The following is a 17,212-nucleotide window of genomic DNA, read 5'->3' on the forward strand; positions in this document are numbered from 1 at the left end:
GACAGATAGTTAGAAAAGAGAAAATAAAAATACTTAGGGTAAGAAAGAGAGCAAAAAAGGAGTTAGTGATATTGAAGTCTTTTGTCAGTAGTGATGCCTTGACTATATTAGTTCTTTAATGTAGGGATGGATAAATGGAAATGTGACATGACAAAATTATAAAGGAACTTTTTCCCGGTCCCAAATACTGTTTGCAGTTTTGGTCTCTAGAAATGTGAATGTGATTAATACATAGAGCAAAGAGTTTTAATGATAAAAAATAATGCTTGTGAAAGCTGGTGAGAGAACGTTTCTTAAAATAATAATTCTAAAATAATGAATTTTTTTCTGACTTGTTGACTAAGAACAATACCATGATCATAGCTAATCACTGAATACTTACTGTGTACCAGCCCTACTAGTAGATGGCAGAACTAAGATGTGTATTCAGTCAGGCTGCAGAGCGTGTACTCTTGGCCAATACACTATAGGCAATCTATCAAATTGGATTTTTCTTCTGGGAAAAAAAGGTGTTATTGACAAAGGTGGAGATTTTATTGTATACACTGTCCCCAAACTCATTTAATAAAATACTAATTAAATTTACTATGATATTTCACTGATTTTGTTTATCTAAAAGACAGTTATAAAAGTAATTTATTTGGACTGATCAGTTTAATGCAGTAATCTTTACAATAATAATGGTTAATATTATGTCAGACAAATCCATAATTTCATACTTAAGCTCCAGCAAAACTCCTTTTTGATTATTTGATCCTGGTAATTTATCTTAGTCTATAGCAGGTCTTCAGATAGTGCTGTTTCATTCAAAGTTGTTTCCTTATAACGTTGATGAGGTGCCTTAGGAATTTAACCCTTGCTTCTATCAATTAGTCTCTGGTAAAATTGGTTTCATTATACTTCATTTTGCACAATTCTAGAATTTATTGACATTTTGAGGACTTACTGTACTTGGTTGATAACATTAACTTGTCTGTTAATGGCTTATTTTAATGCATAGTTTAGTAAAAGGAATCCCATAACTTCCTCCTTGATATGGAGTGAAACAAAAATTTAATTAAGTTCCTGCGTCCCTTTTCATTTTCAAGCAGTTCTTTGAAGAAACAAGTAGGTATTTTAATCTGAAATAAAATTTTCCAAGTAAGGAATTTCTAGATAATAAATTCCAGGTTTCCTTAGGTCTTATGAATATTGTTTCACCTCAGTGCGGAAATGAGAGAATGCCCTCAGATGTTCAATTTGGAAAATAAAAACTAATTTTAAAAGTATTTAGCAGTTTTATGGTAGGAAGAAGGTTTGGGCTGAAAAGTTTCAGGTTTTAGAAAATGCACAAAATGCCATGCATTACGCTATTTCTTGTAAAACATTTGATGGAAGTTTTATCTTTATTTCCTATTTTAAAAACAGATCAGCATGGTCGATATTACTGGGCTCAACAAGAGTAACACTTCTGCTGAGGAAAGTGTCCTAGAGAACACATTTTTTCAGAAACATAAAGAACTGTCAGTTTTATTGTTGGAAATGAAAGAAGCTCAAGAGGAGATTGCATTTCTTAAGTTGCAGCTCCAGGGCAAAAGGGCTGATGGGGACCCTGAGGTCCTTGACCAGAAAGAAATGAAACAGATAGAGGGTGAAGGAATACCTCCAGTCACAATGAAAGTATTGCTCGAAGATACAGGGCAACATTTTTCCCCGATGTCAAATGAAGAGAGCAGTCTTCCAGCAATTGAAAAAGAAGACCAGATGGGCACTGAACATCAAAATAGAACATCTGAGGAAATATCTTTAAATGACACTGGAATAAAATTGAAATCAACAAAAGAGTGTGATGTTGATAGCCCTCCTTCTGCTGTACCAGGCATTTGCCATTGTCACCAGGATGAATTGGAAAGACTAAAAAGTCAGATTTTGGAGCTTGAGAATAGCTTTCATAAAGCAGAAGAAACCTATGGGGAAAATTTAGATGAGAAAGTTAAGGAAATAAGCAACCTAACTCAGTTGATTGAAGAGTTTAAGAAAAATGCTGAAGACACCAACAGTGCATTCACTTCTTTGTCTGAAGAAAGAGACCAGCTTCTCTCTCAGGTGAAGGAACTTAGTGTGGTAACAGATCTGAGGACTCAGGTACAACAACTGGAAGTGACCCTTGCAGAAGCAGAAAGTCAAAGAAGACTTGACTATGAAAGTCACACTACTCATCATAACTTGCTTACGGAACAGATCCACAGTCTCAGCATAGAAACCAAATCTAAAGATGTGAAAATAGAAGTTTTACAGAATGACCTGGATGATGTACATCTTCAGTGTTCTGAGCAGAGCACACTGATTAAAAGCCTGCAAAGCCAGCTGCAGAAGAAGGAAAGTGAAGTGCTTGAGGGGACAGAACGTCTGAGAGATATCTCAAATAAGATGGAAGAACTTTCACAGGCTCTTTCAGAGAGGGAACTTGAAATAGCAAAAATGAATCAACTCTTACTGGAGAAAAAGAGAGATGTGGAAACCCTCCAGCAAACCATCGAGGAGAAGGATCAGCAAGTGACAGAAATCAGCTTTAGTATGACTGAGAAAATGGTTCAGCTTAATGAAGAGAAGTTTTCTCTTGGGGTAGAAATTAAGACTCTTAAAGAACAGCTGAATTTATTATCCAGAGCCGAAGAGGCAAAAAAAGAGCAAGTGGAAGAAGATAAAGAAGTTGTTTCTGGCCTTAAACAGACTGCCGAGTTGAGCCCAGCAGGGATAATAAATTATGAAGAACTTCAGCATGAATTAGACCTTGTAAAGAAGGAAAGTGAGCAGAGAAAGAAAAAGCTCCAGGCAGCCCTTATTAACAGAAAGGAACTTCTACAAAGAGTCAGTAGATTGGAAGAGGAATTGGCCAAAGTGAAAGATGAATCTAGGAAAGAGGTCTCATTCAGTGAGAGTGAAAGGAGAGAAATGGAGAAAGATAAAGAAAGTAAAGAGGACTCAGAAAAATGTGTGACTTCTAAGTGCCAAGAAATAGAAATTTCTTTAAAACAGACAATATCTGAGAAAGAAGTTGAACTAGAGCATTTAAGGAAGGATTTGGAAGAAAAGGCAGCAGCTGAAGAAGAGTTACAGGCAGTGGTCAAACAGATGAATCAGAACCTTCAAGAGAAGGCAAACCAAATAGATTTGCTCCAAGCAGAAATCAACAAAAACCAAGCAATTATACAAACATTAACCACACGTGACAAGGATGCTAGTGACGGAAGCTCAGCAGAACCTGTAAAAGAAACAGTGGTGAGCAGTTCTCCTGGTGCAGGTGGTGGAGAACACTGGAAACCAAAATTGGAAGAAAAGATATTGGACCTTGAAAAAGAAAAAGAGCAACTTCAAAAGAAGCTACAGGAAGTGTTAACCTCTCGCAAGGTGATTCTTAAAAAGGCACAGGAGAAAGAAAGACATCTTAGGGAGGAGCTAAAGCAACAGAAAGATGAATATAATCGCTTGCAAGAACAGTTTGATGAACAAAGCAAAGAAAATGAGAACATTGGAGATCAGCTGAAGCAACTCCAGAGTCAAATAAGGGATTCTATAGATAAAAAACTCCCAGGCACTGACCAACAGGAACCAGGCTCTCCCATTGAAGGTTTAGAAGAAACTTCATTCAAAGCCATGGAGAAGCAACCTGCTCAACCTCTCTTAGAGTCTGACTTGTGCCAAGACTGGCCTTCTCATCCTGGAGGTGCAAATGCTGTGCAGGGCAATACTTGTCTCGCTCAGATTCAGGGCCAGCTCAAAGAAATAGAGGCTGAGAAAAAGGAGTTAGAATTGAGGGTTAGTTCTACAGCAAGTGAGCTTACTAAAAAGTCAGAAGAGGTATTTCAATTACAAGAGCAGATAAATAAGCAGGGTTTTGAAATCCAAAGTCTTAAAATGGCGTCCCGTGAAGCTGAAGTACATGCAGAAAGCCTGAGGCAGAAATTAGAAAACAGTCAACTAGAAATTGCTGGATTAGAATGTTTAAAAGAATTACAGCCCAAACTAGATGAATTGCAAAAACTCATAAGCAAAAAGGAAGATGAAGTTAGATACCTTTCTGGGCAGCTTAATGAGAAAGAAGCAGCTCTAACTAAAATTCAGACAGAGATAATAGAGCAAGAGGATTTAATTAAGGCTCTGCATACACAGCTGGAAATGCAAGCCAAAGAACATGATGAAAAGATAAAGCACTTAAAGGTGGAACTTTGTGAAATGAAGCAAAAACCAGAAGAGATTGGAGAAGAAAGTAAAGCAAAACAACAAATACAGAGGAAGCTGCAAGCTGCCCTCATTTCCCGAAAAGAAGCTTTAAAAGAAAACAAAGGTCTACAAGAGAAGTTGTCTTTGGCCAGAGATACCATTGAACACCTCACAAAGTCTCTGGCAGATGTGGAAAGCCAAGTTTTTGCTCAAAATCAAGAAAAAGATACATTCTTAGGAAAGCTGGCTCATCTTCAAGAAGAAAGAGACAAACTTATTACAGAAGTAGACAGATCTTTAATGGAAAATCAAAGCCTCAGTGGTTCTTGTGAAAGTCTGAAATTAGCTTTGGAGGGTCTTACTGAAGACAAAGAAAAGTTAGTGAAGGAAATTGAATCTTTGAGATGTTCTAAGATTGCAGAAAGCACTGAGTGGCAAGAGAAACACAAAGAATTACAAAAAGAATATGAAACTCTTCTGCAGTCCTATGAGAACATTAGTAATGAGGCAGAAAGAATTCAGCATGTTGTAGAAACTGTGAGGCAAGAGAAGCAAGAATTATATGGCAAGCTAAGAAGCACAGAGGCAAATAAGAAAGAGGTGGAAAAGCAGTTGCAGGAAGCTCAACAGGAAATGGAAGAAATGAAGGAAAAAATGAGAAAGTTTGCTAAATCTAAACAGCAAAAAATCCTAGAGCTGGAAGAGGAGAATGACCGGCTTAGAGCAGAGGTGCACCCTGCAGGAGGTACATCTCAAGATTGTATGGAAGCACTTCTTTCTTCCAATGCCAACATGAAGGAGGAGCTAGAAAGGGTCAAAACAGAGTATAAAACCCTTTCTAAGGAGTTCGAGGCTTTAATGACTGAGAAGGACTCTCTAAATGAAGAGATTCAAGATTTAAAGCGTCAGAGAGAAGGTAATGTATCTAAACAAGCTAGCCTAGAGGTCACTGAGAAACATGATAACCAGATGCACATCATTGAAGAGGCAAGACAGTCTGTCCCAGGTGAGGATAGTGAGGAAAACTCTTCGATTGTGAGCACAAGGCCTGAATATTTAGAATCCATTCTACCCAAAACCAGTGCTAGTCCTGATACAAGTGAGAATATCTCCTCACATGATGAAATTAATAATTACCTACAGCAGATTGATCAGCTCAAAGAAAGAATTGCCAAATTAGAGGAGGAGAAACAGAAAGAAAAGGAATTGAACCAGACTTTAGAAAATGAGAGAAATTCTTTACTGAATCAAGTATCAGCAAAGAATGGCGAACTAAAAGTGCTTCAGGAAGAAGTAACCAAAATAAACCTTTTAAATCAGCAAATCCAAGAAGAACTTGCCAGAGTTACCAAGCTCAAGGAGATAGCAGAAGAAGAGAAAGATGATTTGGAAGAGAGGCTTATGAATCAGTTAGCAGAACTTAATGGAAGCATTGGGAATTACTATCAGGATGTTACAGATGCCCAAATAAAGAATGAGCTACTAGAATCTGAAATGCAGAACCTTAAAAAGTGTGTGAGTGAATTGGAAGAAGAAAAGCAGCAGTTAGTTAAGGAGAAAACTCAGGTGGAATCAGAAATCCGAAAAGAATATTTGGAGAAAATACAAGGTGCTCAGAAAGAGCCTAGCAATAAAAACCATGCAAAGGAACTCCAGGAACTGTTAAAAGAAAAACAACAAGAAGTGAAGCAGCTACAGAAGGACTGCATCAGGTACCAGGAGAAAATTAGTGCTCTGGAGAAAACTGTTAAGGCCCTAGAATTTGTTCAGACTGAGTCCCAAAAAGATTTGGAAATAACCAAAGATAACCTGGCTCAAGCCAATGAACACCGCAGGAAGGCAGAAACAGAATTAGCTAGCTTCAGGGTACTGCTTGATGACACTCAGAGTGAAGCAGCAAGGGTCCTAGCCGACAATCTCAAATTGAAAAAGGAACTTCAGTCAAATAAAGAATCAATTAAAAGCCAAATGAAACAAAAAGATGAAGATCTTGAGCGAAGACTGGAGCAGGTAGAAGAGAAACATCTGAAAGAGAAGAAGAATATGCAAGAGAAACTGGATGCTTTGAGTAGAGAAAAAGTCCACTTGGAAGAGACGTTTGGAGAGATTCAGATTACTTTAAACATGAAAGACAAGGAAGTAAAACAACTTCAGGAAAACTTGGATAGTACTGTGGCCCAGCTTGCAGCGTTCACTAAGAGCATGTCTTCCCTCCAGGATGATCGGGACAGGGTGATAGATGAAGCCAAGAAATGGGAGAGGAAGTTCAGTGATGCTATTCAAACTAAAGAAGAAGAAATTAGACTCAAAGAGGAGAATTGTAGTGTTCTAAAGGATCAGCTTAGGCAGATGTCCATCCATATGGAGGAATTGAAAATCAACATTTCCAGGTAAAAGAATTTTTTTCTCTTCCAAATGTAATTGAAGCCAAAGAAAGTTTCCATTTAACATGGGACTGACTTTGACTTAAATTTCCCTAGAAGACATATTCTCATGCCTCTCTCTCTATCCTTTTGTGTGTGGGGGCGGGGGGGGGGAGGGGGCGCAAATGACTTCCTGCTACAACTGTATTAACATGAAAATTTCACATCTGCTTCTGTTCCCATTTTTTAGTTGAGAGATCTCCTATATTTCTCCCTTTCTTTTCATTTCCATTTCCACTAATCTAGTCTGGATTTGTACTACAGTACTCCCAAATCATCACTGTGGCCTCTTAAGTGATAGCTTCTTTTCCTCATATTCCAAAATAATTCATACTGCATATGTGTGTTAGAGTCATTTCTTCAAACTCCAACTTTGTACCACTTTTCAAATTCAAGCTCTAACAGTATCCCCCACACTTTATACTCCTCCACATTTAATAGTATCCTTCTGCTTATTGTCTCTCACACCAAGATTATTTTTTTGAGGGGCCAGCCATTAGCTTGCCTAGAGCAAAGTAGTAGAATATATTACTTTCTAGAGTGTCAGAGTGTCAAAACTATGTCACTAAAATAAGCAAGATACTTTAGAATTTATAATTTAAATATCTGTATTGTTAGGTGCGGTATACCTTTAATGCAGTAGTACAGAGCATTCAGTAGAACTAATGTTTTCATTAAAAAGCTGAACACCAATTATGAATATTCATTCGTAGATGAGTACCTGTTGTCGTATGTCTATCTTAAGAATCAAGTAGTTTTTCCTTTAAATCTGTAATTCATAACCTTTTCTCTTTTTTTTCTAGGCTTGAACATGACAGGCAGACTTGGGAGTCGAAGGCGCAGACAGAGGTCCAGCTTCAACAGAAGGTCTGTGGTACTCTGCAGTCAGAAAACAAAGAACTTTTGTCCCAGCTAGAAGAGATTCAGCATCTGTACCACAGTTCTCAGAATGAATTAGCTAAATTAGAATCAGAACTTAAGACTCTCAGAGACCAGTGGACTGATTTAAGTAATTCTTTAGAAAAATGTAAGGAAAATAAAGAAAATCTGGAAGGGATCATAAAGCAGAAAGAGGCTGATATCCAAAATTGTAAGTTCAGTTATGAACAGCTAGAGACTGATCTTCAGGCCTCCAGACAGCTGACCAATAGGCTGCATGAAGAAATAAACATGAAAGAACAGAAGATTATAAGCCTACTTTCTTCCAAGGAACAGGCAATCCAAGAAGCTGTTGCTGAACTACATCAGCAACATGATAGAGAAATTAAAGAATTGGAAAACTTACTGTCCCTGGGGGAGGAGGAGAATACTGTCTTAGAAGAAGAGAACAAAAAAGTTGACAAAACCAGTCGGCTCATGGAAACATTGAAATCCATCAAAAAGGAAAACATGCAGCAGAAGGCTCAGTTGAATTCCTTTGTTAAATCCATGTCTTCTCTCCAGGATGACCGAGACCGCATAGTAGGTGACTACCAAAAGCTGGAAGAGCGACATCTCTCTGTGATCTTAGAAAAAGACCAACTCATACAAGAGGCTGCTGCTGAGAATAATAAGCTTAAGGAAGAAATTCGATGCCTGAGAAGTCATATGGATGATCTTAATTCTGAGAATGCCAAGCTAGATGCAGAACTGATCCAATATAGAGAAGACTTAAAGCAAGTGATAGCAAGAAAGGACTGCCAGCAAAAACAACTACTTGAAGCTAAACTTCAGCAGAATAAGGAGCTGAAAAATGAATATGCTAAATTAGAAGAAAAGCTGAAGGAGTCTGAAGAAGCAAAGGAGGATTTGCAGAGGTCCTCTGTTGCCCTACAGGAGGAGAAACAATGTTTATCTAAAGAGATTGAGAGCTTGAAAGTGTCTATATCCCGACTAAATAGAGAGTTGACAGCTTTGCAAGAAGGAGGCACTTTAGGACTCTTTCAGGCCCAATTAAAAGTAAAAGAAGAAGAAGTACAGAGGTTAAATATTACCCTTTCTTCCTCTCAGAAGAGAATTACAGAACTGGAAGAGGAATTGGTTCATGTTCAGATGGAAGCTGCCAAGAAGGTAGGTGAGATTGAAGAGAAAATGAAGAAGGAATTAAAGCATCTTCATCATGATGCAGGGATAATGCGAAATGAAACGGAAACAGCGGAAGAGAGGGTGGCAGAGCTAGCAAGAGATTTGGTGGAGATGGAACAGAAATTACTCATGGTCACCAAAGAAAATAAAGATCTCATAGCACAAATCCAGTCTTTTGGAAGGTCTATGAGTTCTCTACAAAATAGCAGAGACCGTGCCAAGGAAGAGTTTGATGAACTGAAAAGGAAATATGATGCCAGTTTAAAAGAATTGGCACAGCTGAAAGAACAGGACCTATTAGGCAGAGAGAGAAATGTTCTTGTTTCTAAAGCTGCCTTTCCAGTGAATTCCACAGAGGGTGATAGCTCTCCTAACTTTGAAAAACTTAACCAACAGCTTCAATCCAAAGATGAACAACTGCTTCATTTGTCCTCACAACTAAAAGATTCTCACAACCAAGTGCAGTCTTTTTCCAAAGCTATGGCCAGTCTACAGAATGAGAGGGATCACCTGTTGAGTGAACTGGAGAAATTCCGCAAGACAGAAGAAGGGAAGCAGAGGTCTGCAGCCCAGCCAGCAGCCAGCCCAGTTGAAGTACAGAGTTTAAAAAAAGCTATGTCATCACTCCAAAATGACAGAGACCGACTAGTGAGTGTGTAGTTTTCTCTTTCTGATCTTTTGAATTTTTCTTTAAATTTTAATTTTTAAAGAAAAACATAATTTTACATATTAGGTGGGCACTGAGGGGCAGTATTATACATTCCACAGGTTCTGTTTGGTCTTAGAGACACATAAAAATATTATTTAAGTTACTTTAAATCCATCATTACCACTTTTTAAAAATTACAGGTTTCCTTTACATAATACTCTCCCTTGGTTAATGGAGAGCTACTGTACATCTTTTACACACACACACACACACACACACGCATGCACACACACAGACGGACACAAATGTTTCCAGAATTTGTCATACTATTATGACATACGACTGTTAAGTTTTAATTGCAGACTGAACTACTCATTTTCCTTTTCCAATATCTAACTTTTCTCCAATCAGAAAGAAAGATAAAGAGAATCTCTAATGCTAAATGTTGCTGCTGTTAGTAAGATCCAGGTTTTTCAGTCTGAAAAATTCTAGGTCCTCAAGATTCAGAGGCAAAACTGGAACTGAATAAGCCAAGCCAGGTTGTCAGGGGATTCTACTTGCTGATATTACTATCTTCCCTTTATTGATGTCTCTTCACTCTGTTAATCCCAAGTACTTAGGCTAAATAGGAAGTAAAAGCTTCAAAAAGACTAGATTTTTCCATTTTAAAAAGTGACCTGTGTCCAGAGTATGAAAATTCTAGTTTTTAAGATTTACCCTAATGAAAAGATCATTCCTCCTAACTATAGTCTTATACAAACTTTTCTTTTTCTTTGTAGGTAATGTGTTCATTTGTACTATACTTAATATCCAATATTTATAGACAGCCTTTTGCCTTTTGTGCTCTGAACAAAGCCCACTCTTTCAGCGATGGCTTTGACATCAACACAATTTATTTATATATATTTGTTTATATTTTTAAAAGTTTCAGTTCAGCTGACCTTGTCCTAGGAGCTTGACCTTTTGTCATTGCTTTCAGAATGTAGATGCAAATGGCCTCTTTATCAGGGCAGCGTATACCCCAAAGCTATAATTTATAGCACTCAACACCTGAGTGCTATAAATTATCTTCTAAGTCAAATATTATCTTCTAAGTCAAAATCTTTTTCCTGGAAGCTGTTAGAATAGATTCTGAATTAACTGTTCAGTTCAGTGAATTGCTTTATTATTCTTCTTATCTATTATAAACACTAGGGGCAAAACTCTGTATCTTTCAACCCTAGTTCTACATTTTTATCTGCTGGATATTTACAAGCCAAGCCAGCTTTTTAAAAAAACTTCTTTGTTTCTATAACTCAGAGTAACATTCTTCCGTTCTCTAAGGCTCATAACTGTTTATGATTTTATTTTTATTTAATCATAAAGGTCTATCATTTAAAAATTCTTTTTAAAGATTTTATTTATTTTTAGAGAGAGGGGAAGGGAGGGAGAGAAACATCGACAGGAGAGAAAACACTGATTGGTTGCCTCTTGTACGTGCTCCAGCCAGGGACCGAACCCGCAACCCAGGCATGTGCCTTGACCAGGAATCAGACTGGTGACATTTTGCTTTGCAAGACAACACCCAACCAAATGAGCCATACTGGTCAGGGCTGTCTTTTCCTTATTTATAATATGACTCAGATATTTCTTTTTTTCCTTTCCACCATCAAAGAGTTAGGATAAGCCCTTAAAACCTTACCCTTAAACTGTTGTAATACTGTTGCTCCCAATTTGTCCCCTCTTCAGTACATTATATATACCACTGCTGAAGAAATCTTTCTGAAACCACTTTATTATTACTGCACTACTGAAAAACCTTTAAAAGTTGTGCTATATCTAGATGAGGCTTATGATTCAAACCTCTTAGTCTGGCATTTAAGACCCTATAATTTGTTCTTACCTTTCTTTTCAGTCTTAACCTTTTACTTCTTCCCTACTTACACTCTTCAGCCAAACTGATCTTCTCACTGTGCAGTAATCATATCTAGTACTTTTGACCTAACTGTATTATCATCCTTTCAACTAAAATGTTCTCTCAATTTTATTTTTTTGAGGCAAATATTACCCATTCTTGTTACCCCAGAGCTCAAATCCTCTTTGGTTACATTTCCAGATCACTTCATTTTCTATTACCTTCTGTTTGTACTTCCCTAATACTCTTTTTTTTTTCTTTTCATTTGTCCCATAATGCCTTGGTTGTGTGTGTGAGTGTGTCTGTGTGTTTAATTTCTATACGCTTATTTTTTTATTTCCCTGATTAAACTGTGAGCTCTTAGTGATAAATCTCATGTTTTATACTTGTTTATATTTCCATGGTCTTTAGCATAGGAGTAATTAATTAATTATATGGTAGATAGTCAGCAGTTGGTAATCATCCTCTATATATGTGCTTGTTACTGTAAACACTATTTTCTCCATTTTGTAAAACTTGTGTTAGGGTAGTTATAGGAACTTTTGAGACTGAGACTTTTAAATCTGCCATAAAAGAATCACAAAACCTAGTCAGGACTATAAATCAAATGAAGGCCTGACAGTGTGACTTGGTGATACTACATACATGATTCACTGGCTTGCTGAGGCCCATCTGCATATTTTCTGCAGGAAAGGAAGACTGATGGACAGATCAGTCTTCCTTTCCATGTCCTGTTCTCACGGGCATGGAAGTATCTAGTCTCTCAATCATTTGGCCGTATGTGTAATAAATATGGGAGATAATATGTTTCAACCTCTATCAGTTTAAACATTCAGCCTAGGTCAGCAGTTTATCACCTCTGCTTATACTACTCTCCCTTCCCCTCAGGACCACCCCAGAGATGATTTGGGTCTGAAAGGGAATTAGGCTACATTGATCTCTACTTACTCAAGGGAAAGTTTCCCAAATAAAGTCTGAGAACCCAAGTGGCAGGGATTAACCCAGGGTGTTGTACTAGAGCATAACAAACAACTCTGAAAGCATTCTGGAATTTTTATATGTTTAAAGTTCCTTAGGACTTTCCCCTAAGCAAACAAAGCACTCACACAATTCCTGCCTAAATAGTGGAGAGCAGATCTCTAGAGGTACCTGTATATTTGTTTATCTATACTCACTGCACTCTGAAAATGACTTGAGGTAGCATGTAAAGACATGAACAGTTTTTCAAGATAATGTATGAACTGGGAAGGAAGAGAAAACGAGGATAGAAGGAGGAGATTAAAGCAGAAGTAAGTTCAGTGTTCCAAGGAGATGTCACTCTGTTTTGTACTCTTTGTTAGAATTATGGACCACTAATTGCTCTGAGCTTTCTAGCAGCCATCAGAAATAGGGAATTTAAAAACCATATGCATGAATTTCAGTGTCCGTATTTTAGGAAGGGGGAAGAAAGAAATACTACTTGTTCAAGAATAGTTATTAAGCTTTGAGGCCTGCAAAAAATTTCTTGTCTGTTTCCATAGAGAGGACTCTATGAGGTTGTGAAATACCCTCTACTTCTCTGCAGTAAATACAGTAATGTGCTTTATTATGAAAAATGTTTTACATTTTTTGGTGGTCTGGTCCATTCTAAGGATAACATTAAAGCATCTGGACTAGAGAAGTGAGTGTTACATAAAGAATGTATTTTCCCTTTAAAATAAAACAAAAACATTTTTTATTTTAGTTATTGGGTTAAAAAAGTTATATACACATATTTAATAGGTCACTAAATTCCACAATGTTTGATGAGAAAAACAAACAGTTGTTCCTCCAACCCTGTTTCCCTTTCTCCCAAGGCAGTTGGTGTTTAGCTTATTATTTTGGTGTTTCCTCAACATCTAAATATGCTTATATGCATCTTAGCTTTTTATGGTTTTCATTATGTATTAACTCTTTTTTGATCGTAACAGGGTTTAGTTCTTTTTACTTGCCCTGATTCCATAGTACATACACGCATTTTCAATATACAACTCCTTCCCCATTCTCCTGATGTAATTTAAAGTTTGGTTAAATCAGCATTCAGTGTTTACATTTTTGTGACTATAAATGGTATTAAAGCTGAGATACATTACTTATTCTCAACATCTTTATATTTCCTAGGGTTAATAACTATGTTTTTGTTGTTAACTTAGATTTTTTTTCTGTATTTATCAGTGTTATATCATGACTTGATGCCATTTATTCACATTTCCTCTCAAGATGTTTATTCCTATGAATATCATCTTACAAATCAGTTGCCCTGTACTCCTAGGACGATTTTCATCCTAGAATATCTCCCTTCACCTTTCTCCTTTATTAGATCTTCTGTTTCTTGTATTCCATATCCCTCTTGTCTTGGTTTTGTGCCATCATTTTAATGGAATAAATCATTCATTAGCTCCGTAAGAAAAGATAATGTGCGAGGTAAATTTATTGAAAATGTCTTTTGATCTCTCATACGTGACTGATAGTTTGAATTGGGTATAAAATTCTAGACTGAAAATAATTTTCCTTTAAAATTGTGAAAACATTGGTTTATTGCCTTTTAGCTTACCTGTGGTTCAGAAGTCTAAAGCTATTGATTCCTGATCCTTTGTGTGTGAGTTGTGTCTCTCTCCTTCTCCCTCTCTTTCTGTCATCACACACACACCTTTCTTTCCTCATTCTCTCTCTGGAAATATATAGGATCTTTTAGTCTGTATTCTGAAATTTCATGATAAAGTACTTTGATTTGAGCCTGTTTTCATTCATCATTCTGTCTAGTCCTTTGACTCTAAGAATTCATGCTAATCAAATTCAGGAAATCGTTTTATTTATGTCTTACCATTCTCACCCCCTGTCCTTTTTCTGGTTGTCTTTTTTTTCCCCCCCCTGAAAGTCCTATTATTTAGATGTGGGACCTTATGGATTAGCTCTATAATTTTCTTACCTTTTCTATTCTTTCCACTATATTTTGAGAATATTTTTCTAATTTCTAAGGATTTTTCTTTTTTCCCCCTTGTTTCATGGATATGTGTTCAGACCTCTCCAAGAATAGTGCTAACAGTTTTGTTCTTTGAAATTTTCTCATATTGAGTTTTTCCTTATAATTTTTATTTCTGCTCTGTTTCTAATTTTTAATATTCTCTCTTAAATATTAGAGTATATTACATTTTTCCCCTGATAATCTCCTTCAAATACTCTTCTAGTCTCTCTGCCTTAATATTAGCCATTCTTTAGGTGAGGGTTAATCCTAGGTTTACTGTTTATGGGTAGGGTCTCAAAAACTTATGGATATGGCTTAGCAACTCCAAGTTTCATAGCAGGGTAATCATATTGAGCTTTCTGTGGGTAGTCCCCATGTTGGTGTCTTCAGTTCCTCTTGGGCCAGTCACATTTTCTAGAGAAGACTTACTCAATGTCTGTGTGGAAGGTAAAGGCTTGTATGCCAACACTCTCTAAGTTGACTAGGGGAAAGATTTCAAGCATTCATAAAGAATACATTCATTTGATCACCCTTGTTTTAGAGCAATACCCTTACCTTTAGCTGAGTGTGGTGTTCCACAGTCCAGAGACACTTCTTTTACCTTCTCCAGAGAATAAAACAGTTATTTGTCAGGATAATAAAAAAATGTAGAGCTGAGGAGGGTACCTAGGGATGCAATGCTTTCTTAAGCAGCTTTCATCTAATCCTCCTAATTTCAGCCACCTCCTCCCTATCCCCATCACCATCTTTTCCAGAGGTACCTGGTGCTGTTAATTCCAGAGCCTTTTGAAGATTGTGGAGAGTAAGTTCTACTGGTCCTTGGCTTTCCCTACTGTCAGCTTAAGATTTGGCTTTCCCAGATCTGTTAAGTCATTTACTACTTACGCATCTGCTTTTCAGCTTCCAAAATTAATTTTGTTGCTGCTGACCCCTCTCTTGTTCTTTCTGTTCTTGTGTTTTATGCTTTAAAAAATAATGCCTTTATTGTAGCTTTAGTGATGTTTCTGGAATGAGTGAAATGTATGTGTTCAAGGCCTCTTCTTTGCCCAGATGTCCTGCCATTTTTTCTTACTACCAAGGTTTTAATGAGTATTGGGGATAAAGAGTTTGAAGACATACCTGAAACGTAGATAGGCAGTTTTGCTAATTAAAGTCAAGTCCATCATCATTGTATCACCACCTCCACCATCATTACGATCATTACTAACTTTGTGTAACACATTCATTTTTTATTTCTCATAATCTTATGAGAGGTACTCTAATTATCTTCATTTTATAGGTGAGGGAAGTTAAGGCTTAGAGGGTGAGAGAAACATGCGTAGAATCCCACACCCTGTGTGGGCAGGATAACCAATTCCAAAACTTAAGAGCTCTTAATCCCTGGGCATCAGTGCCTTCTTCACATAATCATCAACCTAGCTAGAGTGAAGGTTGACTTCTCTGTCAGAAAGTTTAGAAGCCTAACCAGGTCATGTGGCTAAATAGAAAACCAGTCTGTGTTTACACGTTTTCTTCGAGGGACTCACCACTCACCAAGACGCTATTGGTCCCTTACATCTATCCCATATCAGAGCTGTAGACTGAGGGTCAATTTAAGACCTTGGAAGCAGGGGTCAGGGGTAGAAGTTGCAGGAATGGTCAGGCACTGCAGCCGTGATGGCACTTCCATGGGGTGATTCCTGCTAGCCTGGCTGCATGTATTTCAGTGGACTGATAGGTGCTCATAGTCTGTGGTGGTGTCTGACTGACTTAGTGGGGAGCTGCTGATGACTTATAGCTGGGTGAATGAGATGTGATGAATCATCCTTTTACTTTTCCTTTGGTTAAAGCTGAAGGAATTGAAGAATCTGCAGCAGCAATACTTACAGATTAACCAGGAGATCACTGAGTTACGTCCACTGAAGGCTCAACTTCAGGAGTATCAAGACAAGACAAAAACATTTCAGATTATGCAAGAAGAACTCAGGCAGGAAAACCTCTCCTGGCAGCATGAGCTGCATCAGCTCAGGTATGATTTTTGACCCTTTTTAGTTTTCTTTTTAACTTTCTTATGAAATCATTATAGATAAATAGAGGAAGTTGCAAAAATAGTACAGAGAGCTGTCACGTACCCTTCACCTGGTTTCCTCTAATGATCACATCTTACTGTACTTAACACTAACACAGTATCAAAACGAGAAAATTGGCATTGGTTTGATTCAAACACCTTATTCATATTTCACTGATTTTACATTTATTCAAGCATGTTTGTATATAGTTCTCTGCAATTTTACCATGTACGAAGATTCATGTAACTACCACCACAACCCAGATAAACACCTGTTCCATCAACACAAATGTCTCCCGTACCACTAGTTTATAGTCACACTGTTCCCCCTCCCTTCTCATCACCTTCCCATCCCTAATCTCTGGCCATCACTAATCTGTACTCTATCTCTAGAATTTTGTTATTCTGAAAATGTTTTGTAAGTGGAATTGAAACAGTATATGTATGTGACCTTTTGAAACTAGCTTTTTCATGCATCATAATGCCCTTAAGGTCCATCAGCTTTGTCATCTATACCAGTAGTTTATTCTTTTCTTTGACAATTGCATTCCATGCTGTGAATGTATTGCTTTTAACCATTTACCCATTGAGGGACGTGAGTGCAGTTTCTAATTTTTAGCTATTAAAAACAAAGCTGCTCTACAGTAATCAAAACCTCCCAACAAACAAATGCCCTGGACCAGATGGCTTCACAGGTGAATTTTACCAAACATTCCAAGAACTAACTACTCTTCTTAAACTATTCCATAATTCAAGAGGAGGGAAAGCTCCCAAACTCATTTTAACGAGGACAGCATTATCCTAATTCCAAGCCAGATAAAGACGCTACAAAAAAAGAAAATTATAGGCCAATACCCCTGATGAACATAGATGTAAAAATCATCAACAAAATTTTAGCAACCCAAATATAGCAGTGCATGAAAAAGATAATACACCACGATCAAGTGAG

General features: G+C 37.3%; 1 protein-coding gene across 5 annotated transcripts in view; it reads left to right on the plus strand.

Moving 5' to 3' along the window:
* GOLGB1 (golgin B1) overlaps positions 1–17,212 on the plus strand; it is an 85,231-nt gene that overhangs the window by 44,906 nt on the left and 23,113 nt on the right. For all 5 annotated transcript variants that reach the window (XM_054575229.1, XM_054575230.1, XM_054575232.1 and 2 more), the window contains 3 exons: positions 1,408–6,593; positions 7,430–9,338; positions 16,046–16,224. In XM_054575229.1, coding sequence (XP_054431204.1) covers positions 1,408–6,593; positions 7,430–9,338; positions 16,046–16,224 — 7,274 coding nt within the window. The remainder of the gene's footprint in view (positions 1–1,407; positions 6,594–7,429; positions 9,339–16,045; positions 16,225–17,212) is intronic.

Source organism: Pteronotus mesoamericanus, unplaced genomic scaffold (genome assembly GCF_021234165.1).
Source record: "Pteronotus mesoamericanus isolate MK-2021 breed Mesoamerican mustached bat unplaced genomic scaffold, CSHL_Meso_final contig_27, whole genome shotgun sequence".
NCBI classification, from domain to species: Eukaryota; Metazoa; Chordata; class Mammalia; order Chiroptera; family Mormoopidae; genus Pteronotus; species Pteronotus mesoamericanus.